Here is a 27,022-nt window from a genome sequence, read left to right on the forward strand (position 1 = left end):
TCTGCAAGATTACTAGGAAGATAGTGAATACACAAAGTACTGACTATGCAAAAAGTGCTGTCAAATGCACAAAGTAAAGAGAAAAAAAATAGAGGAATATATTTGCTCTGAGACAGAATAATAACAGTAACAGATAAAAAAATTTTCAGTGAGAAATGGGATTAAGTTGACTGTGAGAGAACAAACAGCTAATTCGGGAGAGATGGGCAGGCTTTTAGGTCCTCAAACGTTCTGGATCTATGTTGCTTATTGAAAAAAATGTGCTTTAATATCAGTTTTATAAATGTTTTAAAAAATTATTAAACAAAATCAAGAAAACATACAACCAAAGCCAGAATATTGTTAATATTAAACTAAATTAAGAGGAAAGCAATACAACTATCAGATCAATAAATCAACAAATTAGTCTCATACTGGATTGGAATTAAATTTTAAAATTAAATCATCAGATTAATACAACAAATTATCCTTATACATTCTAAGAAGGGATCTCAGGAGATCGCTTATAAATAAGGCTATGAATCTGTCAAGGAGGTCACGGATTCTGTGATTTTACAAGACCTCTGAGACTTCTTGAAAATTCCAATAATTGAGCCCTGGTTGGCATCAGAGTTTAGGCTTCAGCCCCAGGCAGTGGAAGGGCTCAGGCTTCTCAGTAAATTCATGATTTATTGTTCATTGCCCACGTCGTGTCCGTGACTGTTAATTAAAATACCCATGCCTTACTTATAAACCCTAATTTAAAGAATTTTACCCAAATCAAATCTATAACTGGGAGCTGGTTAAAGATTTTGCTACTGAAACAATTATTATCTAAAGTATGAACCACAGCTTCAGAGCCAATTTCAAATCTTCCATAGATTTCAGTCAGTTCTTGTGTAGTGGCTAATCCTTTCCTTGCCTTACTCCAACGGATATTATAAAACGGGCTTTAAAAGAACACCCTGATAAGCAGCAGTTTGTTTTACAAGACCAATTTTCCATTAAACAGTGTTGACTGGCGTTAATTCTGCTACCATTCTTTAATGCTTTACTGACTGAGTTACATATCATCTTTACCATGTTTTTGCCTGGGATTGATATTGGATCAACTGGCCTGCGGTTACCTGGGTCATCCCATTTACCCTTTTTAAATAGTGGCATAACCTTAGCTTTTTGGCAGTTCTCTGAAACTTTTCCTGTTCTTTTTCTTGTTGTTAATCATGTTTATTTCATGAACCAACCAAGAATGGGGCTTCATTGTGCTAGGCACCATATGAATAGAGAGAAGCAGAGAGTTTACAATCTAAATAGACTGGACAGACACAGGGTGGAAAAGGACAGAACACACAGCGTGAATGATGATGGTGGCAACCAAATGTCATGTTAATTCCATGACTTTTTTTGTTCTAAGACTCATTAAAAATCAACACTAATATTTCAGAGAGTTCCTCGGCCAATTATTTTATGACACTCGGGTGCAAGTTATCTGGTGCTGTTTAATTTTAATAATTGCTGTTTAATATCCTTCCTGGTTACTTATGGATTAGAATATATTTCCTTCTGACTGTATGAATAAATGAGTCTGCCTCTTTCCAAGTACAGAACAGAGATACTTATTGGATACTTCTGTTTTTTCTGCATAGGACCTAACTGGCTTACCTGATTCAGAAAATCACTTAAGCATGATCTTAAATGCCTTGCTGATTTGGGGCCCCAAATCTCTGTGCTTTATATCCCCAACTGTAAAATTTGTTAGTGTGTGTGTCAGTTCCCCATGTGTAAAATGAGAATAATATAAGAATGTTGGAAGGATACATTTGTTGGTGTTTGTAGATGCTTAGATACCATGGAAATGGGGAACATAAGAATAGATAGAAAAATATAGAACAAAGTGAATTTATTGTACCAGATAGCCTCTTCTTTAATCATTGGTTTTGAATTCCTGCCTTGCTGTTTGTCAGTTCTCACATCTGAAAATCAGTTGCATAGTTCGGTAGAATTCAGAATCCTGGTGTGCCAGAGTTGGATTTATCGATTAAAATGTACCCATTGACTAACATTACACGAGTTACACTTGGCAACTCCACATCTGTAAGAACAAAGTGCATGACTTCCTTGTGATCATGCATCAAAACCAGTTTGTTCAGTGTATTAGAGTGAAGCTCAAATTAAGTGGATTCATAAAGGTTGAACACTTAGTGCCTTTGGTGTCAGTAACCACAGGTGCTTCTGTTTACAGCAGCTTGATTAATGTACAGTGTGTGGCTTCCCGCCTAGATTCTTAGCTATTGCTGCATTTAAAAGAGGCTATAAAGAAGAAATACAGGTGCTTTCACATTCATGGACATCAAATGTTTCAGTTTACAACTGACGACTTAAAGTTACTTAGGGCTTTTAAATACTTATGGTACGCTTTAATGAGTATACTTGAGAGTGTATGTTTACTGCTGTTTACATCAGGGGAACTTACTTTCTAGCCCTTTCCCTATGTAGACACTATAGCAGGGATCGGCAACCTTTGGCATGTGGCCCATCACGGAAATCCGCTGGCGAGCTGGCGACAGTTTGTTTACCAGCAGCGTCCGCAGGTTCAGCCCATCGCAGCTCCCACTGGCCGCAGTTCACCGTTCCAGGCCAATGGGGGCTGAGGGAAGCGGCACGGGCTGAGGGATGTGCCGGCCGCCACTTCCTGCAGCCTCCATTGGCCTGGAACAGTGAACTGTGGCCAGTGGGAGCTGCGATCAGCCAAACCTGCGGATGCTGCAAGTAAACAAACTGTCCCGGCCCGCCAGCGGATTTCCCTAATGGGCCGCGTGCCAAAGGTTGCTGATCCCTGCACTACAGGTTTTCATATACATCATGCTTTCACACCCTAAAATTACAGAATAAAAAGGCAGGCATGTCTCTTGACTAATGATAACAAAGGACAAAAATAAAAAAAAAGGGGGGGGGAAACAAGATACTTAAGATAACACAGTAGGTCTGCATGTTCTTTAGTTCTCATCAGGTTCTGGGCTCTTGCAGAGCAGGAGCTGGAACTGCAAAGAGCCAGACAGTGATGTTCCACTGGCACAGTAGTTCTTGCTAGTGGGCCTCCTTCAGGTGCAGGGAGAGACTGCTCTAAGGGTGGAATGCCCTAGTTGTTGTTGATGTGACTTCCTTTTCCCGAGGTGATCGGTCTTAAGGACACTGGAATATTAGTCTTCCCTCAGGTAGTTTGTTGACAAGAAAAGCAAAGCTTCTCAGGCCTTACTCTTGAATTATTATGGTTTGCAAGCTTCGCTCACTCCACCTTGCAGTGCCTCCCTCCCCAAGGCCTTCAGACAAATCAGGTGTAAGGCTTGTTTTGGAACCATGCAGCTTGGTCCAATCAGGTTTAAATTAGGTCATCATTCACTAGTGTCAACTAAGAAAGGTCCCACTTGAGCCAGAAATTTTAAAATATCTAGTGTTTGCATACCGCAGAGGACTATAAGCTTGTGACCTCCAAAAATGCAGAATGTAAGGCCACTTTTGAGGAAGCTTGAGGTGCCTTTGTCTGGGTGAAAAGATCTTCACGACATTATGTTACCAATTTTGGGGAAGTTCAAACCAAAAATATTACAGAAATAACATTGAAAAGATCCTAGCAACAACCACCCACTCAACATTCATCCATCAGCAACATTAAAAATGAGCAGAACAAGCACTGTCATTCTCTTCACAAAGACAACAATTTCCAGTAAACTTTTTATTTAGCAACTGGGACATAAATCAAACAGCTTATCCCTCTGGATTTTTCACTCAGTAGAGAAGTTACTTTAAAACCTACTAAAGTGATACCTTTAAGAAATAAAAATAATTAACATTTAGATAAGGTCTGTATTTCCATATGCACTGTTTCTCTCACAATTTTTCTCCCTTTTGCACAACTTCAATTTTAAAGTTACAGGTTCATCTTTAAGGTTCATTTAATCCATAATTCATGCTCCCCCTCTATTTTACTGATATATCAGAGGTCATGTAGTATGGAAGATATTCTTTACAGACCTTTTGTAGGCAGGGATGAATTAAAGGGCAAAAAGGGAACTTTAAATCTGAATTAATTGCTTTTGTGATTTTGTCAAGGCTTAATATTTGTATTGGTGTATATAAATTCTATTTGTTTGGCAAATATATAACTGCTTACAGATGAATACTCTTACTGTCTAAAATGCACCATCATACTTCCATTATTCAGTTTGTTCCTATGTGACTATAACAGTGGGGGAGATTTCCAAGGGCTCAAATGCCAATTGGGTGCCGAACTCTCATGGGAAGTTACTGCTTCTCACTATAAAGTACTACAAGTGGTTTTTATAATTAAAAAAACATATTTTCTGGGAGTATATAAACTAACAAAGATCATTATCTGACTGAAATCTGATATATAAGGTCTCTGCCCACTGGCAAAAAAAAAATCTGGTAATATTGTAAAATCTGCTTAGTTGATTTTAACCTGGAAGACTGAAGCAAAAGTTGTTTCGGATGCTCCTCTGTTTTTTTATGGAACATTCAATGTCTTTCATTTAAAAGGATCAACGTGCCAAGTCACTAGTGTATAGCATATCTAGCTGGTTACGTTTGGTAGAGGAAAAGCACTAAGGCTCTGATTTTGTAAACAAATGTATTTAAGTACACACCTCCACTCATGTAGACCTTCACTGACTTCAGTGGAGCACTGTGTTGGCTCAAGAGTCTACCTCGAGGCCACCCTTTGCAGGACGGGGGCCTTGGAAATTAAACTTCCATTGAGCATTAACTCATTATATAGATGTAAAGTGTACTGCACTGTATTTTATATGCACAAAAAAGTGTGTAGGCATTAATTCTTAAATTACCTACAACTTCTTTGGTTTTTTAGACTGCTGGATTCAAACATCTGTAAGAAAACAACACAAATTTGGAAATGAATATAAATACAATAGACAGCAATCTGGAGACACAAGATACCTAAAACCATCAAGAAAAAGAAACCAAAATAATTAAAACTGCTACTCTATGAAGTTTTCTCAGAGGGAGTTAAAGTTGCTACATTGGGCATTAACCTTTGAGAAATGTATGGATATAGTTACCTACGTATAATTTATTTTAGCACGAGGTGTCCAGTGAAACTAACATTTTTCTGATTAAATTTTAATTTCCCTATGCGTTTTGTACAGCCAAACACTATATTTAACTAATAAAGCTGTTTTGTGCTCCTGATCTAGTGTTAAATCTTGGGGGGGAAGGGTTTACAAATGCTTTAAATACAAAATAATTTTCCAAACAAAATATTCCCCTAAATTTATCTTCAGAGGCATAAGAGATTTAAACACATACAGTTTAGCTGTAAGAGAGTGTCTTTAACTGACAACTCAGACTGAAAGCTAGCCTATCTTTTTTTTCTTTGCTTTCTCACTTACATAAGATCATAAAGCTGCTTTTTTTTGTAGTAAAAATACCACTGCATAACAACTTTAGCCCCATGGACTCGCAGAATAACACTGCATAAATTGTACCAGCATCTATGGTCTGACTGTGGGCTGGATCCTTGAACTGTTGAGCCCTCAACTGTTGTTGACTTCTCCCTCATAACAGTTGTTATGCACAAGTGAATGGACTTCAGTGGGAGTCGGAGCATGCAAAAACTGTAGACCCTGATTTCACACAAGTATCTAGATTCCAGCTGTAGAATTACAACCTGGAAAAAAACACTGATAAGATGTAAGAGCTTCAAAAATTGGACCTGGGTTTAACTTCAACGGGAAGACAGGTATACTGTCTGAACTGATCTTTACAATATATAGCACGGGGAGTGACTGGCTGATGACTGTACTACAATACCTGTACTCCCAGTAAGTGAACAGTAATAATGATTACCCAGTAGTGGGTGATATTTTGGTCATGAAACATTTAGTTTTAAACACAAATGACTTTCCTGTTTAAGATATAAAACACAAGTTCACATTTTTTAAACTAACTGGTAAAAATGTATAAAGCGATTTTGAAATAAGGCTATCACCATATGATGAGCTAATTGTTGCTACATTTTCTTTGAATTTTATTAAAAGATTGAGATACATGTAACTTCTTTAAAAATTACTACACGGAAGGTAAGACTAATGCAATTTTTGTAAAATAATGGAAATTAAAACTGAGTGCTATGTAACTGCTTATCTTTGCAGTGTAGCCCAAGATTTATTCGTCTTTGCTTTTCATATACAGAAATCATCATGCATGCTCATTGTTAGCTTTAACTGAACATTGTTGCAAATGGAGGAGCAACTAAGAAAAATATCCTCTTTAAATATATTCATCATTTTTAATTCAGAGAGATTATGTATAGAAACTCTTCCGAAAAATTAATCCCCTGCTTCATCTCATGAAGTTATTGCTATTGAAAAGATTGTGACAATACTGAGGTAGGCAGAGGAAAATTAGAAAAAGGTGAACTGTTTTCTGTACATGCGTTAATCAGCACTGAAACAAACTAAACTTCCAAACAATTAAAGTACAGGCTGTAAATAAATATATTAATTTAACAGAAAATGAGTACAAAAGATAAACCATGGAAGTAAGGAAATTTAATTAAGGTTTAAAACAAACACTGGAAAATAGACTTCCTTCAACTACTAAGTGCAAAAGAGTTTGCAAATAATTATGGTGGTTCTTTGAGTGCTTGTTCATGTGCGTGCACACACTTGATTGGAATGGACATGAACAACACATCTCGAAGAACAGTTATGAGAAGCGAGTAACCATTTTTTATGCCATTAACTCTGTCCCCTCTATGTTGCCTTCAGAGGTGGGAGAAATTTATTACTAGCCGTGTAAAAGAATGTCTTCCTAACTAAATTGGTTAGTCTCTAAGGTGCCACAAGTACTCCTTTTCTTTTTGCGAATACAGACTAACACGGCTGCTACTCTGAAAAATGTCTTCCTTGTTCTGATGATCACTATCTGAACAGCTGGCTGCAGGATGCAATTTGGTAGATCTTTCAGTAGAGGGAAAAACAACTTGTTTTACCTATTCCCAAAATAACTAATTTTAAACATTCACATTTACTAATTTGGGGTTTCACAGGACCATGGAGTATCTCCCCAATGAGTCTTTGCACTTATTTTGGGGGGCGATGTTTAACTCTTTCCCCTTAGTAGTATCTTATTTCTGTTTTAGATAAAGTATTCATCACAAAGGAGGGGGAAGCAGAAAAAAGATACAGTTTAATCAACAGGTTATATACAAAATTAGAGGAAATATCTTGATGTAAGCTTAAAATAAGTTAGTTTAAGAATCAACCTTGTGTGTGAGCGTGTGGATGCATGTTCCAAACCAAAGCTCTGTAGTCATACATTGTCCCCAGCTGCATTCTTAAATCAGGGTTCTCTTACTCCCAAACTCAGTTTTTACAGCTGGATAAGTTTCCTATCTTGACTTTGTTTGCTCCCTGAAAAGGGCAACTGAGCCTAATTTATTTAACATTCCATCTGTTAGACAAATCTGAGATTTTTCCTTTCTTTTAATGCAAAAGATTGTCCTCACCTGAACTGATTCCTTTCCACCCACACTTTATTTTCTTACCCATTGGAAATGTTTGGAAACTTGCATCTGATGAGTTTTCTTATGCGGGCCACATGTCCATTCATAACTGACACACCTACCATTTAAATTTCGAACAGCAGTTTTGTCTTTTGTTATAAAATCATAACTGGCATCCAGCCTATATGAGGTATAACAAGACTTTCAGGTCCATCAAATATAGATGTGGATGTTAAGCATTATTTATTATTAGGAGTGGGGGAGAAGACCCTGTTATATATACATTTGGAGTGGATGTGGAAAAAATTGATTTACCTCTGTAGCTGGAATGTGGAGTCTAGGTAATACTAGAAAAGTGAATGAGAGAGAGCTGATTATCAGTCATATAGTGGGGTGAAGCACTGGTGCAAAGCATTAATAATACTGGAACTGGATCAGATTTCTGGTCCATCTAGCCTAGCATCCTGTCTCCAACAGTGGCCAGCTCTTCAGAAGAAGATGCAATAAAAATCTTAAATTAGGCAGATGTGGTATAATCTGCTTCCCAGATTAGGTGTCTCCCTAATCACTAATAGTTAGATTGGTTTAGACCCTGAAGCATGAGGTTTAACAGTTCTTCCAAAATTTGTTAGCATTAACATATCATTCTGGATATTCTTGTCCATAAAAATGTTCAATCCCTTTTTGAATAGTTTGTGACCTCAACGACATCCTTTGACGAGTTTCAGAGTTTAATTATGTTCTTATCAAACACAAGGAACCAGAAGCTCCCAATTTGCCTTCTCTGTATCGTTTTATACACTTGTATCATAACCCTCAAATTTATCAGCTTTCTAAGCTAAACAATCCCAGTCTTCACTCTTCATAGGAGAGTTTTCCCATGCCCCTAATCATTTTCATAACCCTTCTCTAAACTCCATCTAATTCTGCAATATCTTTTTTGATACGGGATGACCAATATTGCTGCCAGTACTCTGTGGGAGGCCACACAATTGCTTTAGATAATCAGATAGTGTATTCTGCATCCCATCCCTCTTTCCCATTCCTTATGTGTTCTAACATCTTGTTTGCTTTTCTGATTGCAGCTTCCCGATGTGTTCATTGAACTGTCCACAAAGACATCAGGTCACTTTCTTGAGTTGATACAGTTAATTTAAAACCCTGTAAAGTGTCATGAGCAGTATAAATTGAGTAGTCAATATGTGGAAGGTAATATATGAAAAGTTATGATCTCTGGTCTGTGCCCTGTGGACAATAAAAGGGTCTGATCTTCAGCTAGAGAAGGAGTCACATGTCATTTTCTTTGGAATGAAAGATGTCTGTGGCTTTTAGATGAAAGCGAGGTCAGAGATGGTGATCACAAAAGGACAAAACTAAGATTCGTGTTAAGCCTTAACTAAGTATTTCCAGACTGCTTTGCAATTAGGTGGTTATATGTAAAAGAAATATTATCTAGCTTTCAAATGGTGGTTGTCTTGAATTTTTTTTGTACCTTGTTTTAAATACAACCGTAGCACTCTGAATGATGTGTGAAAACTTACTGAAGCAACTCCATTTACATCAAGTTGTGCAGGAATCCCAGCCCCAATACTCTCTCTGCTTTGTGGCTCTTAGAAGATGTGCAGGGCTGTTTTTCTGGTATCAAGTAATGATTTCCATGGGATTTGATGGGTATCCTGTGCTTTGAAAATCAGACCATTAATTTAGGTGCCTAAATATGGAATTAGGAAATCAAGCTTTAAATACGTTTTTTTAAATTGGCTATTGTTTCTACTAATTAAAACCTCACACTAGACATTTTAGCAGACTTTGAATGCACAAAAGGAATGAGAAAGTGCACATTATACAATGCTAGTTAAAACAAACCATTGCAAGAGAGAACATTCCTTTATTTTGAAGCAAGACTCCCATTGATTTCTGCTCCATCTGGAATCACCCCACTGTCTTCCTCCAGTATTCAATCTTTATCTATTCCTGTTATAATTTTGCATTGCAGAACCTGGCTTAGATCTGAGAGCTACACAACTCCATAGGGTAGCTAAGTTTTCAGAGAACACCTCTACCTAATGCTGCAGCCGAGAATATATAGTTTTAGATTTAGTTCATTTTTTATTCTTCACTGAAACAGTAACCTTTGAAAGTCATTAAGCTTTAACTAACTTGGTCAGTTCGGCATTTCTGTTAATCTGTGACAAACTTTGCTCTTTTTCCATGACACTTCTTACCAGTGGAAAGCAAAAGTGTCTGAGAAACTGGTGTAGGTTGAAAGAAATAAATAAGGTAAATTTAAGAAATGCATAAGACGTTATGGAGACTTTCACCTTTAAATCAGTTATATGAATTGAATAGATAGTGACTGAAAGTTCTCGCATCATTCTTTCCTTCCCAACACCTTTTAGACCCAAGTTAAGTGAAATGGTGGTTTATCTAGTGCCAAGTTGACTATTCCTAGTCTATTGTTACATAACCCATCATCCAATGGCCACCTTAGCAGAAGTTTGTGACTGCATATTACCATTCAGGTATAATTTTCAAATGCAAATTTGCATTTATACTGCATGTGCTCAGACCTACTCACATAAATGGCATTTCAGTTTCAGTACTGTCAATAAGGCTCTTTGCAGGCACGCTCATTTTTAAAGGAAAATAGCTTACAAAAAGAGAGTGGAATGGGAGGTAAAAGAATAGCTTTTCCTGCTGGAGATATGATTTCAAGTGAAATTATTAATGGTAGTTTTCTCATCCTAGTTCAAATTTGTACACTTCAGAGAACTCTGAAATGTGGTATGGCAGGTAGGTGGCCTTTGCACACGAGGCCTATGACTGACTGTGGAAACTGATGGTACCTGTTCTCATTATGCCTGCCTCAGCCTTCCTCACAAGCACTAATCTTTTGCATGAGTTATTACCAAGAAATATTTATAGTAATTATGCTGGTCCTTACCACTGGCATTAGCAAAAAGTAGAGTGCCAGAAGTGTAAAAATCAATGCGGCTGAAAATATATTTTTAAATATGTTGTTGCCTGAGGAAAATTCTGTTTCTGTTGCTAGAATGGCCTCATCAGAATCCTACTGCACTGGTAAGTACTAATCTGTTTCTGGCACCCTAACACAATGCAATTGGTCTCATGGTTACGCTTTTACTTTAATAAAAATAAAAGCACCAACCGTAGGGGAGAGGGCTCCCCCCCCCCCCCGGTAGTTCAGAGTTGGATTGGTTATTCCCTCCCCTTCAGAAAGAACCTGTTCATTTTTATTATGGTACAGGGGGAGAGTGCAAGATCAATTCTTAATTGTTGTGTATTTGTTAACATAGTGCCAGGGCCAGATTAATGGAATCTAGGGCCCTGGCACACCACAAAATGAGGGTTCCCCATGGCTCTGTCCCACACTTGACGTGGCAGCAGAAAATGGAGGGAGAACTTCCTGTTCCAGAGAAGGGCTGGCAGCATGAGCCCATCTGGAGCATTGAAATTCAGAACCAGCTGGGGAAGAGGCCTATTTTTCCATCAATGTACAACTGTTAAGTTGTGCATACACTGGTAGAAGAACTAGACCCCTTTGTCTGAAAGAAAGTTGATATTAAGTCAAGTCACGATTATGATTTTTTATGATGATCCAGAACAGTTTTTAAAAGCCTTTAAATTAGCCATTAAGGCTAGCAAATAGCTTTCTTATGGACCCAAGCCTTAACATTACTGAAAGCAGTTCAAAGCCTACTGACTTTCTCTCAGCATAGATCATCTTTACAAGTGTAAAGTAGCTGGGGAGAGAAAATCTGATGGCCAGAGCACCTGACTGGATGTGGGATTTCTCTTCCTAGCTCTGTTAGTAGAAATTATTTACCCTCTCTGTACTTGAGTCTCCTCATGTATTAAACAGGGATAATACTTCCCTATTCCATGGGTAAAGAGTGATGTTTAATATATTGCTGTAAGCACTGAGATGCTTTATAGAAGGGCATAGTAGTAATATAAACATTGGTAAAAATTAACATACAAACTGTGTTCCATTCTTGTGGCAGGGAAACTGTTGCCTGTCCTCTCCTCTTCAGTGTAGGGTCAGGATCTTTTGGATCCTTTCTGCCTCCCCCAGGCCTTCTCACCTAGCCACAAGTGAGAACTTGTTTTGTATCTTTACCTCTGCTGCTATCACACCACAGAAGCCTCTGTCCCTTTACTGTCTCAGAGATCTGAGCATGCTTTTTTCTCTCCCCTCCACACCAGAGTCCCTATAACATGTTCAGATACCTTAGGATTTTATCCCATGCTTCTAAGTAGATGCTATCCTCTACAAATAACTTCTACAAAGATAAGCAGCCACCCTGTATTAGACATTATGTCCTTTAGTAACATAATATGATTTTGTGTAGTATGAATAGGGTGAGCATATTTCCTTGTGAAACACCACTGTTTATATTTTCAAGGCCTGTGCAGGCATTTGTCAGTTAAAAAAAATAAATTATAACCCCCTCCAGACTGGCCACCTGAGGTGGTAAAATTGATGACTCTTTCAAAGAATTCATGTTTGCCTCCTTCGTCCAACTTATTAGTCTTCCTTCCCACTAATCTCTAAGTTCAACTCTACTTACAAGAGGGCTAGATGAATCATAGGGGCACAAAGCAGCAGAGAAGGGGATTGTTTGACTGAGATGAAAGCAGCCTTTTAATCTTGCCAAATACACTGAAGTGTCATTCCCAGAAAAATTGCCCTGCATAGCCTCATCCTTGTGATAGATGTCATAGTTTTTTCTCTATGAAAATCAGGTCACCCTAACCACGAATATTGCAGTGGGATGTAGTGACTTTTAGAAGTGTTGCCACATATTTTTCATACGTGTTGCAAACCAAACAGCAGAGTTAGCTTAGTCTTAGTTTTCAAAGTGATGCTCTTGAGCAAGAGCAAATAAAATACTTAAAAGAAAGTTAATATACACAAATACAAACAGGGCAAAAAAAGGGGGGGGCATATGAATGGGGCATAATTTCCCACCAATAATCAAATCTTTATATAGAGCTGGCTCTTGAGAGCTTCTTGCTGAAGTATTTTCTACCTTACTTGAAACTCCTGCATCCATTAGGCCAGTGTACTCTATTAGTATTAGAATTGCCATTCTGCTGAGCAGGAACTGTAGGTGAGCTGTGGCTAACTGAGGATGCTAAACAAGCAGTAATGTCTGCTTGTAGGCAGAAGGTAAGTCACACATTCATTCTTAGCTGAGGCCCGTTACCTTCACTCGTTTGTCCTATTTGTAAAGTTGTATTACCTTAACTAAAGGTGTGATGTTGCACTAATTTAAAGTGCTGCAACTTTTAGTGGGCACTTAAAAGTGATTTAAATTGGGTTTACAGCAGAGTGGACACAAAGACAAGCTAAACTGTTGTACGCTGATTTTAAACTGATGAAAGTTTCCACAGACAGGCTATGTCCACACTACAGCTTTCTCATTTTTCCATATTATAAAGTAAATCAATTGGAATATAAATATTGTACTTGCATTTGTGTTTACTATACAGAGCAGTACGAACAAGTCATGGTATGAAATTTTAGCTTATACTGACTTTGCTAGTGCTTTTTATGTAGCCTGTTGCAAAACTGGGCAAATATCTAGTTGAATTGATGTACCCCCTGGAAGACCTCTACGTACCTTAAGGGATACATGTAGCCCTGGTCGAGAATGATGGCTCTAAGCTGAGGGGAGAAAACTCTCCTGTCAACTTAATTACACCAGCCCCTGCAAGCTGTAGGTATGTCAGCAGGAGAAGCTCTCCTGCTGACATAGTGCTGTCCACACAGGTGCTTAGGTCAGTGTAACTGACATCACTGGGGGTGTGTGTGGCTTATTTAAATTCCTGAGCAACATAACTTATACTGACCTAAGCTGCAGTGTGGACATAGCCTGTCTGTGGAAACTTTCATCAGTTTAAAATCAGCGTACAACAGTTTAGCTTGTCCTTGTGTCCACTCTGCTGTAAACCCAATTTAAATCATTTTTAAGTGCCTACTAAAAGTTGCAGCACTTTAAATTAGTGCAACGTCACACCTTTAGTTAAATGTGATCACTGTAGGGGCCATCGTTCAGGGGGAGGCGGGGATCCTCCACTAACGACGCTTCTAACTGCTGCCGGTTGTCTCTATACGAGGGGGTTATGGCGCCATAGCTATGCCCGCATCATCCACCACTGGCCTAAGTCCCTGCATTGTAGTTTTAATTAAAGTTTTGCCACTTTGGCTGCAGGTCGGCCCCATGTTTCTAACTTCAAGAACAAATATCCGCTTTCACTGGCAACGGCGCCTCTCGGCTCGCCCGTCCGGGCAGCTGCACCCTTTCTTTCCCCCCCCCCCCCCCCCCCAGCGCTCACTTCGCACAAAGAGGAGAAGTGGTGCTGCTGCTCGGGCCAGACGGCCACGTAACCTGGGCGCAGCCGCTGCTCTGCCCTTGGGCGCAAGGGCGGTCGCCGGCTTGGCGCAGCCCTCACACACGCCGTCGGGCAAGGACCTCCCACCCCGTCCCCGGCCGCTGGAGGGGGGCCGGCCCACCCGCGCCTGTAAGGTCCCCTAGCGCCCCCTGCCCAGTCACCTCCAGCGCTGCGGCTTCGCGGGCCGGTATCAGGGGCCTGAGCCCCGCGGAGCCTCCGCCTGAGCGCCCGCCGCTCCCCCCGCCCTCCAGCGTCGCGGCGTTGCCAGAGCGCAGCGGACCCCGCCGTCGCCCCGTGCGGGGCCGCATCCCGCGCGCCGTGAACTTCTCCCGCCAGAGTCGCGCGGAGACTCCACCGCCCGCTGCCCCGCGCGGGTGGGGCGGGGGAATTGCACCACAACTCCCAGCATGCTCTGCTCTGGCGTGGTCCAAAGTGAGAGAGCCTGATGGGACCCGCGAGCCGCGTCACCCGCACGGCATGCTGGGAACAGCAGTCCCCCTCTCTGGGCTGGCGGGAGCCGCGCTGAGGGCGCCTGGGTCCTGGGGAGAGAGAGAGAGAGAGAGAGAGTGTACATCACGTGGCCGGGAGAGCTGCGCGGTGATTGGCTGCGGGCGGGGCCGGCACAAGCGCTTCCGGTGTCTCTGGTGCGGACGGCAGGCTGCTTGTTTGGATGCTGCCGTCACATCATGGCGACGCGCGGAGCCCAAGCCGCGCGCGGAGGAGGCAGTAGCAACAGCCCTGTAGGGTCCGGAGGGAGCCGGCGCCATAGCCCGGGGCAGCGGGAGGAGGAGGTGGCGGCGGCAGCAGCGCGGGGCAGCCCTGAGGTAACGGCCGGCCGCGCGCGCCGTCGGGCTCTCCCCACCAGCGAGCGCGTCCACCGCCCTACGCGGCGTCCGCGCGTCGGGACAGCGGCTGGTGCGGGCGGCTCCGGTGTGCGAGGCAGCGCCTCAGCCCCGGCCTGGCGATGGGCTCCGCTCCCGAGGTGGGGGAGGCAACTGCCCCCAGCCTACGGCTCGAGCCCGGCCGGTCCGCGTGGGGCCGGTGGCGCCGCAAAGCGTAAGAGACGGGGGGGGCCTAGCCCCGGGCACAGCCTCCGGGGGGCCCGGCTCGCACGGTGGGGAAGGGTCGAGCGCGGCAGCTGTGCGTGTGACCGGCGCAGCTGGGTGGCTGAGGCGGGCTCTGTAGTGGCTCCTAGGGGGCTACGGCACGACCCGGAGCCCGCTCCGCACGCGATACAGGCCTGCCGAGCCAGCTGCCCAACTGGGGTCCCGCTCGCAGGGCTCCACGCCCGGCACCGCCGAGAGCCCGTGGGCCTGTCGGCTGAGGCTGGTCACTCATCCGCGTGGCGGCCCCATTAGTTCCTGGCACTTTCCCCTGTGGGAAGGAGGCCCGCCCCCGGCTCGGGGAATAGCTGGGCAGGCTTTAATAGGAGCCAGTATTGTCATCTAATGGGTCACGCGGTCATTTCAGCCGGAGGTTGGGGGGGTGGGGGGAAAATCTGTATTGTAGTTGTAGAATACTTGTGCGTGTTAACTGTTACCGGGTAGGATGGCCTTTGCCCATTTCTCATTTTTGTACCATTTGTTTTAATTACAGGTTTCAGAGTAGCAGCCGTGTTAGTCTGTATTCGCAAAAAGAAAAGGAGTACTTGTGGCACCTTAGAGACTAACCAATTTATTTCTCAATATAGTAGTAGAATTGATCTAATATAAAGTGTTCCTAACTTGTGTGAGTAGTCCCATTGAAGTGTATGAGTAAAGGTTGTGTTTCCTGATCCTATTTCTGTTTGTCCAGGGAAAGTAGACTTTTATATAAAATATGAATCCAAGGGAATGCTACCAGCTTAATTTTCCACATCTTCTAAAGCAAAAAAGCAACATTCTTAAGAAAATCTTACTAAGAATGATACTGTAGCTCAGTGAATTTACAAAGAGAAAAGAAAAGGAGTACTTGTGGCACCTTAGAGACTAACCAATTTATTTGAGCATAAGCTTTCGTGAGCTACAGCTCACTTCATCGAAATGCATCCGATGAAGTGAGCTGTAGCTCACGAAAGCTTATGCTCAAATAAATTGGTTAGTCTCTAAGGTGCCACAAGTACTCCTTTTCTTTTTGCGAATACAGACTAACAGGGCTGCTACTCTGAAACCAGTGAATTTACAGTATTCCTTGTTTCTATTTCTTGCAAGAAAACCATAATGCTTCTCTTGTATGGACTTATAAAAACACACTTGTTTGAGGACAGAGTACTCTAAAGATAGAGTGCTGTCTTAAAATCTGCCCTGATGCCATTTGTATATACATATTGAGTGTAATACAACTGTTGATCTAGGTATATTATCACTTCTTCTTTTCCGCTCCAGTATCTCATGTCATACTCAGGTTTTCTGGTGGCTGTCATGTCATGTTACCTGTAGTAGGAAATGTAACTTTCCAAGGTGCAAAGTTTTCTGTTGTATCCGGTGGAAAGTTCTCAAGAGGCTGTGAAACTATTCCTCCCCAGAATCACAAGCTATCTTTTCTGCAGCATACTGGTTTTTACTATCCCAGTGAACATTGTGTCTTATGGTTAACTTTATTTTTATATAGTGCGCGTTACTGAAGTATTCAGAATTTTAATAATTTTAAAAAGCAACTTGCTTCATAATATTTCCTTCCTCTTAAAATAAGAGCATACGGCCAAACAAAGGAATCAAATTTGATTAAAGAACTGAAAGGTAGAGCAAGAGATATTGGGCAAACAGTAGTTTTAAACAACGGTTGGAAAGCAAAACTCCGAATGTGACAAGCAATTGGGGAAAAACTTGATATGATCTTTTTTGTGTAAAGAAGGCCTTAAAGGGTTTTTTCATAGGCTGTCACTTTTTTACATTGGAAGCTCAAGTCTTGTCTACCCTATCTTCGAGAGAGATTCTGTGGATGACCGGAGAACCAGTAGGATTATGGCATTAAGGACGTGAAACCTGATTGAGGGAAAGTGAGTCACAGTTTAAAAGTGTTTCAGCTTTTTTGTTAACACCTGTAACAGACATTTGAGTTAAACAGCTAGAAGATTGGTTTGTTAAACATTCAACACTTTGTCTTTAATTCAGTTAAGGTCTGAGAGCGTTCCAGTTGAAGCCCTCTGGGTCCTCCAAAGAAATCTTCTGCAAACAATTGATATTGCTGATATTTGTAATGTAAAAACCCTGAGAACAACGGGGTGTGGGTAGGAGGAACCACCTTTCAGGCCTTCTTTATGCAACATAAAGAAGCAATTTAGCCCATCCCCTTTTTGCAAATCCTTGTTGAAGGTGTGTTTTTAAGAGAGTGAATAAAAATTAGATGTTCAGTTTCAGCTGAGTTTCGTACTACAGGGCACATCACAGAAAAAAACCATACTGTTTAGTAGGCTTTTGAGGGAATAGTAGGATCCTTAAACACAAGAGGTGTGTGAGTGCACATACTTTTCTGAATAAAGCTCAAGAAGCAGGCCTTGAAGGTGGGGGTGGAGTCCCAGGGGGTGGTTTGGGGCAGGGGGTCCCAGGAGGGGGCAGTCAGGGGACAAGGAGCAGGGGGTGGTTGTATGGGGTGGGGGTTCTGAGGGGGGCGGGGCCCAGGCTGTTTGGGGGACACAGCCTTCCCTACCCAGCCCTCCATACAGTTTGCCCACCCCTGGGACAAAGCATAGTTTTCACATGTTATCAGGGTGAGATAAACATGGCAGGGTCAGGGGGAAGGGATGCCAAGAGTTTACCTCAACCAACTAATGTGTGAAAACTGAACTGTCTAGGATTTTAGTGCATTGGCTGACGCATGATAAAAACACTTTTTTCCTAGTGAAGACCAGGCTCTTGTATAGTCATAAAGTAATGCATGTGTGGCAGGATTAAAGACAAGTGAGCAGTATAATTGAAATATTCCTTCAAAGAAGTGGCTGAAATAGTATAGTACACTTGCTTTTTGACTGGTGTATCAGCATAAAGGTATTCAGAAATGATTCTGTATACATTGAACAATACAAGAGGTTCAATCTTTGCTACATGCTTCAAACTCTTCTGTGATGATGAATTATAACCATTACAGCTCACTGACTGCTATTGTCTAAATATGACACTGCCTCATTTTTGGACATGGACATCTTGAGTCAGTTCCAGTATGGGTTCTGGCCTTTCCTCTGGGGTTGAGACTGCATTTGTCAAGTTTTGATAAATTAGTCTCCTGGGTTTTGAGAGCAGTTGCAGAGGAACTATCAATCTCTGTTGGTTATCAAAGCACCAGGTTGTCTGTGTGCTGTGCAACTTCAGTCTCCTTCCCCAAAAAGACTTGGTTTGAGAGTGGATTGGTAATTGACAAGCTCTTGACTGTGAAGAGAGATTTTTTTGAGGTGTCTGGTGGTAGCTAGTGTCTCAGTATTTTGGGGCAGTCTGTGATGATAAACTAAGTGCAAAGATACAGGTAGGTCCTGACTAAACTATAACTTTTACATATGCTATAATCTCGTCAGATGATAAGCAGTATCATAGCCATGTCCTGTGACTTGTATTACTGTTGTAGGGTAGATCAGATTTTAGTTTGACTATAAACAGTGTAGTTGCTGCAAACTGTATTCTGTCCAGTAATCAGTCCTAAGCTTTCAGACATCCTTCTGTTCTATATGGTTTCTGTATAATTTCTTACATGGAGAGTCCTTTGGACTCTGGCACTGAACAGATGCCTGCTTAATTGCCTATGTTTTAGATTGCAATACAGTTGTTTGAGAATCTTAAGTTTCTGAACCTTCTCTTTTCTAAGAACCGTTTACAATGTGAGTAGCAGTGATGCCAGCATAAGCTTGTACGTAGCCTGAAATGATAACTCTGAGGAAAGTGGGGAAGTGCACTCTGAAGGCTAATTTTCATCATCTGATACATACCCTTTCCCTGGTCAATTCAGAAGTTCAGAGCAGCGTGAAAGACTGTGCCTGGAAGCTTTGGGGTGAGCAGAAGGGAAGTTGCTTTCTGACTCCAACCAGTGATTATCATATGTCCTTAAGCATGACGTTTGAACTTTGTATCTCTTTATCCTGGCCAATTAACCTGGAGATAAGTCTTATTTTAAAAAAAGTCAGTTTTTTTTTAAACACTAAGCTGTTTGTCTTGCCAGTAGTGAGTTTCACAGCTTAGTGTGGAAAGAGAGAGATTTCCTCCTATTCTTACTTAAACTTTTGCCTTTTAACTTCATCAGTTCCCTTTTGCTCTTGTATTATGGGGCAGAGTAAAAAGGTGTCTGATTTGCCTTCTCCTTACTATTCATTTTATGTATCTTCTCTTATTGAAAACTTTCTTAATCCATGCAAACATGCCACCTTGGACTGATCCTGTCAGATCTTAAGCCTAGAAGCATCAAATCTAGTTTGAAGCTGGTGATGAGATTTCAGTAGATGGTACTTTGCCTTAATACTGAATTAGCATTTATTAGACAACATGCTGTTGGAAGTGTTGCGTATCAGGTATCTGAAATGATTGTGTGTAGAGAGCTTGCAAAGCACTTTAAGATGAAGGACTCTTTTACCATTTGTTGCTCATCAGCTTAGCACTCAAAGCAAATGAACCAATTTCACTCTTTTTCATTTTTACTTATTTTTATTTTTAAATAGGTGGCTAGTCATTGCTCTAGACTGTCAAGGTTCCTTTCCCACTCTGAACTCTAGGGTACAGATGTGGGGATCTGCATGAAAGACCCCGTAAGCTTATTCTTACCAGCTTAGGTTAAAAACTTCCCCAAGGTACAAACTTTGCCTTGTCCTTGAACCGTATGCTGCCACCACCAAGCGTGTTAAACAAAGAACAGGGAAAGAGCCCACTTGGAGACATCTTCCCCCAAGTCCTACACCCCCTTTCCTGGGGAAGGCTTGATAAAAATCCTCACCAATTTGTACAGGTGAACACAAACCCAAACCCTTGGATCTTAAGAACAATGAAAAATCAATCAGGTTCTTAAAAGAAGAATTTTAATTAAAGAAAAGGTAAAAGAATCACCTCTGTAAAATCAGGATGGTGAATACCTTACAGGGTAGTCAGATTCAAAACAAAGAGAATCCTTCTAGGCAAAACCTTAAATTACAAAAAGACACAAAAGCAGGAATATACATTCCCTCCAGCACAGCTTATTTTATCAGCCATTAAACAAAAGGAAATCTAACGCATTTCTACCTAGATTACTTACTAACTAACAGAAGTTCTGAGACTGTATTCCTGATCTGTTCCCAGCAAAAGCATCACACAGACAGATGAACCCTTTTTCCCTCCCAACCCCCCACCCCCAAGCTTTGAAAGTATCTTGTCTCCTCATTGGTCATTTTGGTCAGGTGCCAGCGAGGTTATCTTTAGCTTCTTAACCCTTTACAGGTGAAAGGGTTTTGCCTCTGGCCAGGAGGGATTTTATAGCACTGTATACAGACAGGTGGTTACCCTTCCCTTTATTTTTATGACATAGACAAACATACAACAACAACTTTTGCAGATCTTGCAGGTTAATCGTGAACTTCATCTCAGATTTTGCTAACAAATATCTTCTGCATCCCTTTCTTAATTTGTCACCCTCCCAGAAGACTGGGATAATAAAACTTGAAAGAAGTATGTCCTAAATGTATTTGGATTCTGGTTCTGTTGGACCAACAGTGAGGAAGACTTCCGATCTGCGGGGCCATCCTCAGAAAGCCAGTGCAAATAACTGGGTAATGTGTTTTCTGTGAGAAGCATTGATAAACAGCTCATTTGCCATATTCTGCACTTAGGGACATTTCCAAATCACCTTTGGGGAATACCCATGTAGAAGACTGTTCAGTAATCCATTCTCGAGTTGAGACAGGCATGGATTACTGAAAGAAAAGGTCATCACCTTCTAGTCACATGCAGGCTTCTGCAAAAGAGATTTCCTTCTTCACAAAAACTGCAGCACTTTGAGGGGTGAATAAAAGTGTAGATGCTTGGTTTATGTAGATTGAACAAACGTAGAAAGTTGAAACTGTTTACTGTCTTTCATGATAAATCTATATGAACAAATGCCAGTTCTTAGAATAGGGGTCTCTGGATGCATTTCCTGATGCCCTTTGATCATGCTGGCATTCATGAGAGTTGCAACTGCTTATTTTCTTTGATCACACTCAGTCTCACTGTCAAGGCAAAACTTCAAAAAGGATCCCCTGTAGAATGCAGGCAGAGAGCAATTAATGTGCATAACATATATTCGGAAAGAGCTGCTGAGGCCAGGACTTAGATTTATAGTGTATAGGTGCTGCGCAGGTCAACAGTCACAGCGTTTCACGTTGAATTACCCTCTTACTCAGACATCAGGCTGCATGCAAATACTCTGGCTTGCAATAGAATCCCAGTCCTGCTGCACGTGTGCATGTGATTTAGTGGAGATCCAGGCCCATCCCTTCAGGATAAGAGCTGCTGCTGTGGGGTAAACCGCGGGCAAGAGGAAAATCACGTTATCCATGACTTTTCCCCCCGCCATGACAAATTTGTAGCCTTACTTACAATTGCCCAAGTTGTGTGTCTGCCCTGCAGTTTGATATGTGCACACTGTGGTCTATACTACTTTGATCATGCTGATGAATACACTCAGTGAATGTCTACGATTATGGGGGGGTAGAAGCATCACTACAATTAAGACTGAGACTGCATTACCATTTATGAGTTAACTTTTCTAAGTGCTCTGAAATCCACAGACTTACTCTGATTGTCTTGATTTCTTATGCCTGAGATAGGGTTAGTGGTCCAAAAGTTTGAGGCAATTTGAACAAGGGATTCCCCAAGATGCAGTAGTCTTTTTTTTTTAAAAAAAAAAAGTCATGTGACATCAAAATGTTGTTTTAACGTTTTTGCACAGACCTGGGGCTCAAACTATGGCTCGGATCTTCCCCCAAATAATCACCTTTTCAGGCTTGATTTCAACTAGTGTCTGTCACCCACCATCTCTTTGGGCAAGAAATATTTTAAAAGCTATTCAAGATAGAAGTTGGGTTTACAGCCCGGTTCTGAGATGACAAGACAGATGTGACCAGGTGTGCTGGATTGCAGCGGTACTCAGGTTTGGCCCAGCCACCCCTCTATCATGGTCAGCGGTGTGGAGGGCCAAACTGGAGTGGCATTGCAACCCTGACACCCAGGTCACAAAGCCCAGGTCACAAAGCCCAGCGTGGGGAGCTGAGCCCAGCCCTGTGGGATGCAAGAGCTGCCACTGGCCCAGCCCCGGAGAACACAGGAGCTGTATAGTGGTCCAGAAATGTATTAGACATTACAAAGTCAAAGGTGCCACTGACAGGATATTTTGTAGATCTGACGTTGTCAGTCTGTTTGCCCTGAGACGAGAAATGGATTAAATTGATTTGGTTTATGTGCATAGACGAGATAACTATGTTCTTAATTGTTAAAGGGTTTATATTACGGTATGCTGCATCCTATGAGAAGTGTGGTTGAGGTTTAACTAGTTTTTATAGCTGATGACTGGACCTGTGAGGAGTTTTTTTTTATTATAGGCATTTTCAGGGCTCTTTACCATAAAATTACAGTGACAGATATTATATCATTAAAACCAAAGGTTATATTTTTTCTTAAGACATAGGAGGAAGCAGAGGTTGAATTATATGTGGACTCATACTGTTAATGATAGCTTATGTTTCTTTGAACAACTCTAGTCATTTTTGTGAAAAAAGAAAATGGCCTTTTCTACAGAAAAATTTGCACCAGATTATTTAGACCAGTGCAAACCCATGAGTAGACACTTATCTTAAAACATGTTCCTTATCAAATTAGTCTGGAATAAGTCTGATTTAAAACCAAAATGGGTAGCACACAACGCATTTTGCAACTTCTAAACCTTTTAAAATCAGTTTAAAGTCACACCTTAAGTTTATACCAGTGCAACACTGCATGTAGACATACCCTTATAATAACTTGGAGATACATTTACCCTTGCAAATGTCATGCTGGTTAGTCCGTATCATATTGTACCCCATGGCTTATTTCTCACCCCTAAAATTGGTAGTCAAGTTAGGTTTGAGACACAGTTTGGGAAAACTTGTATTGCTACTACCCATGATGTACCTGTGCTGTGAAGAATAGACTTCATTACTGTCAAACTCTTGCTTTCCATCACTAAAATTCACTTAAACGTTTTAAAGGGTTTTGGAAGAAGATTTACTTTTACAATCATGATTCCCTTGAATAGCCAGTATGTTATACATGTTGTAATGGCATGATCATGAAAAGCAGGAATTTTGTCTCAACTATTCATTTGCCGAGGTATTGGCCTGGCTCTTGATTAAAGCATACAGGTTAGAATATTCAGGCTCTGATATTGTCTATCCTTAAATGATTATAGTGACTGATTATTTCTGGTTTTTTCATGGATGAGAGGATTCACCGGTAATAGTAGTTGCATTTAGACTTACAATTGTTAAGGGCGTGGCCACCATCTGTTCAATTCCAGAGGTCCACAGTGGTTTTCAGTATGGCACCAAGAGAACTATGTCCCACAAGTGTGGATTTAAGCATAGACCAGTCACCAGAGAGAACTACAGCTTACCTTCCAGTTAGGTGCTGACATTCTTCTGACTTCATATCCGTTTGAGGCAGATTTTTATGAATATTACAGAGATGGCATTGTCTACCCACAGAATTACAGGTAACGTGTCTTAATATTCTAAACCCAGAGCCAATTGGTATAAGTGATTTTTTTTTTTTTTTTTTTTTTTTTTGCTACTGTAATATTTTCAGAAAGGTGAAATGTGACTGAAGATGAAATGGCACATACTCTTGTTCCTTCTCCATATTTTTAACTGTTTTTTGTAGCATGAGTTTTAATATCAATTTCTTTTTAATTTAATCAGCTTAGTAGTGTGTCTTGCGAACTCTATTACTTTTATTTTGCAAAAACCATAACATTCCTGTTCCACCATGTATTTTCCAGGAGGATTTTTAAACACTTCAAATTATTAAAATGTCCTGTTTCTTCCTCCTCTTTCCCCTCTCCCTCCTGTAAGTGTCCTTGTTCCATTTTTGAACTATTGTTTGAAATGTTAATATCTTTAATCTTTGAAATTGAGTCACAAAGTAGCTGTCAGACTTCACTAAAGTTCTGCTGCTGGCATTTACTGGTGCTGCAGAGTATACAGGATGGCGTCGACCTGTGTTGTAGTTTAGTCTCGTCTGTAATCAAGGACCATCTAGGTGTGGGTTCAGCATTCTTGCATTTGAGTCTATATATTGTGATTTGTTTTACTAAATTAGGAAAAACAGCTTCTCAAACGCTGGGGATGCAAAGGTCAGAAAAAAGAAAAGGAGTACTTGTGGCACCTTAGAGACTAACCAATTTATCTGCGCATAAGCTTTTGTGAGCTACAGCTCACTTCATCGGAGCTGTAGCTCACAAAAGCTTATGCTCAAATAAATTGGTTAGTCTCTAAGGTGCCACAAGTACTCCTTTTCTTTTTGCAAATACAGACTAACACGGCTGTTACTCTGAAAGGTCAGAAAGCTTGTGTTTTTAATGCGGGTGTACATATTTTTGAAATTGTTAAATATATTGGCTTTCTGATTTTTCAGTAATCTTTACATTGTGTCACATTTTGAATATAGGGTGTAGGCTGGTTCATGATTTATTAAATTTCTTGAGGGTCCTATCTGAGTGTTGTTACTTGAAAATTAACTTAATACTCCTGCTTCCTGTGTCTGACAGTGTTTTTCATTTGATTCCAAATACTTTCACCAATGTGTCCTTATTTTAATACTGTAGTCAAAGCTGCTAGAACACTATAGCTTTCTCACAAATAAAAAGTTAGCATGGAAATATAATTTTACTATGTAACTCTTCTAATACTCCACTTTTGGAATGACAAGCCATTGAAGATAATTCTTAGCTTGATTCATTTTTAACAGGGTGATGTTTCAGTGACAAACTCTCTGTGTTTTGGGGAGTGTCTCCAGGTAGTAACTACTTCACCTGCTCCATGAGTTTAAAAAAAAAAAAAAAGCTGGAGTCCTGTGTACCTACATTTTTCAGGTTACTTTCTTATGAGAGAATTATTGTCAAGTGTAGTGCCTGCATTACTCCTTAAATATATGGGGGTAAGTTGGTCATCTTTAGATGTTGCTTTCAAAAGCAAAATTGCTTGTGTGTGTGTGTGTACACACACACACACACACACACATACACAATATTAGTTTTTCTAAAAATATTGACTATAGTTTGCAGTTCAACTTAATGATACAGTAGCTTTTTGGATTCTTGTTTAAGCATACTGAAAATAGAGTAGAGGTTTTTTACTTCAAGTAAATTTTTCTTGGTAGCTGATCTGATTACTTCTTCCCCTTTTCTAGTTTATGATTGGTACAACCGGTGAAGCTGGAATTTGTGAGATCAGAATGAATACTCAGGATCAGTTGGTGAACAGCAGATGCGTTGAATCTGGCACAACTTTGCAACATCTGCAGTCCAATTGTGATGGCATAGAAAGTACAGCTGCACTGGAAGATGAAAATTATATCTCAAAAAATAGAAGGCCAGTGGATTCAATGTACTGTACTCAAGAATCACGTGAGGAGACTCCTGGGAGAGAAGAAGCCCGTACTGAGCCACCTGATGGCGAACAAGATCCAGAGACTGAAAAAAACAAAGAGAAAACCTTAGGTATGCACTGTTTTAGGGTTTGTCTTCTAAATTACAGCAAGTTCTATGTTTTGAAAAAGATGGCAGTTTTAATGTTTCCTTAAAAATGGGCTTCACATTTTACCCTTGCAATCTCTGAGTTATTCTCAGGAGCTTTAATTTTGTTGCCAAATGGCATTTTGTCGTCCTTATCATGATGTGTGTTGGGGGAAGTGGGAAGACATGTTTTAAAAGGTCACTGGTTAAAATTAATGTTAAAAAGTCCCTCACCTGTTAATATGTTAAAATCTAATCCACTTGTCACAAGTTGTTTTACTTCTTGCATTTCACTCAGTATGATCAATGGAAATAGACTAATCGGTTTTACTTCTGGTTTTTAAAAACTATGATGCTGCATTATTTGGGTTACATACACTGAAGATGACTGTATATCAGACCACTTTTTACTCATGAATATTTTTCTGTATTTCATAACAATCTGAATTTTAGGTCTAGGGTTTCAAAAGTGTGTTTCTTGGTTTGTATCTTATGAAAGTCAAAGCATTCTTGTGGTCTAAGGCTCTGTGCATACTGCAGTTGGGTTAAATATACTACCACCCTACATGTTATACAACTCTACACACAGCAAGATAATTATATGAATTCGTTGTTTTGTAGGGACTTGTGTTGCCATTCTCTAGTAAAACAATATACAGCTATTAAACTAGCATGCCATTAAAAACATTCTAGCTCATCATTAATACAGAACTCTTTTCAGAGGAAAAGCTTTCATAGCATGTTTTCAGTATTTAATTTTTTTTTTCATCCATAGGAAAAGAAGTACTGTTATTGATGCAAGCCTTGAACACACTTTCTACTCCAGAAGAAAAGTTGGCAGCTCTCTGCAAGAAATATGCTGATCTTGTAAGTATTATCTATAGTTAACAGATACCAAGAGTACATCTAAATTTCTATTTCTTGTAAAATGGTTTTGGAGAAAGGTATTCATCTCCTTAAGAATGTGAAAATACATATTAACTATGGAAGAACAGCAGATTTATTTATTTTTTTAATTCAAAGATGTTTTTAACTGATTCAGCTATGTCCTTGCCTTAGCAGAATGTATTGGTTGCAACATCCAGGTTTCTGATGGAAATTGTTGCAGTCAAAATAAAAATTCAACACTTGAAGTCATTTTCACTTTTATCTATGTCTCCACAACTGCTCTATAAATCTAAAGAGGAATTTCATTATAATAGTATTCTGATAATGAAGTACTGCAACATACAATGATAAAACAGATTTCAGTGCTACTAGCAATAAAATCAACATCTGTAGTCCAGTGGTAATTAAAGTTTTTCTAGTGGGCTAAGAGAACATTGTGCCCCTATTCTGCAATATTTCTAATTTTTTATAAGCTTGTCAATATCTACTTGTCTCATGGTGGAAGATTATAACTTTCCA

At 40.4% G+C, this 27,022-nt stretch overlaps 1 protein-coding gene across 1 annotated transcript in view; it reads left to right on the plus strand.

Annotated features, from left to right (window-relative positions):
- Positions 1 to 14,508: 14,508 nt before the first annotated feature.
- Positions 14,509 to 27,022, plus strand: part of TXLNG (taxilin gamma) — a 56,751-nt gene continuing 44,237 nt past the window's right edge. Inside the window, exons 1-3 of the mRNA XM_074967411.1 lie at positions 14,509 to 14,766; positions 25,291 to 25,600; positions 26,391 to 26,482. Of these exons, the coding sequence (XP_074823512.1) occupies positions 14,629 to 14,766; positions 25,291 to 25,600; positions 26,391 to 26,482 (540 nt within the window). The 5' untranslated portion in view covers positions 14,509 to 14,628. The remainder of the gene's footprint in view (positions 14,767 to 25,290; positions 25,601 to 26,390; positions 26,483 to 27,022) is intronic.

Source organism: Natator depressus, chromosome 1 (genome assembly GCF_965152275.1).
Source record: "Natator depressus isolate rNatDep1 chromosome 1, rNatDep2.hap1, whole genome shotgun sequence".
Classification (NCBI taxonomy): domain Eukaryota; kingdom Metazoa; phylum Chordata; order Testudines; family Cheloniidae; genus Natator; species Natator depressus.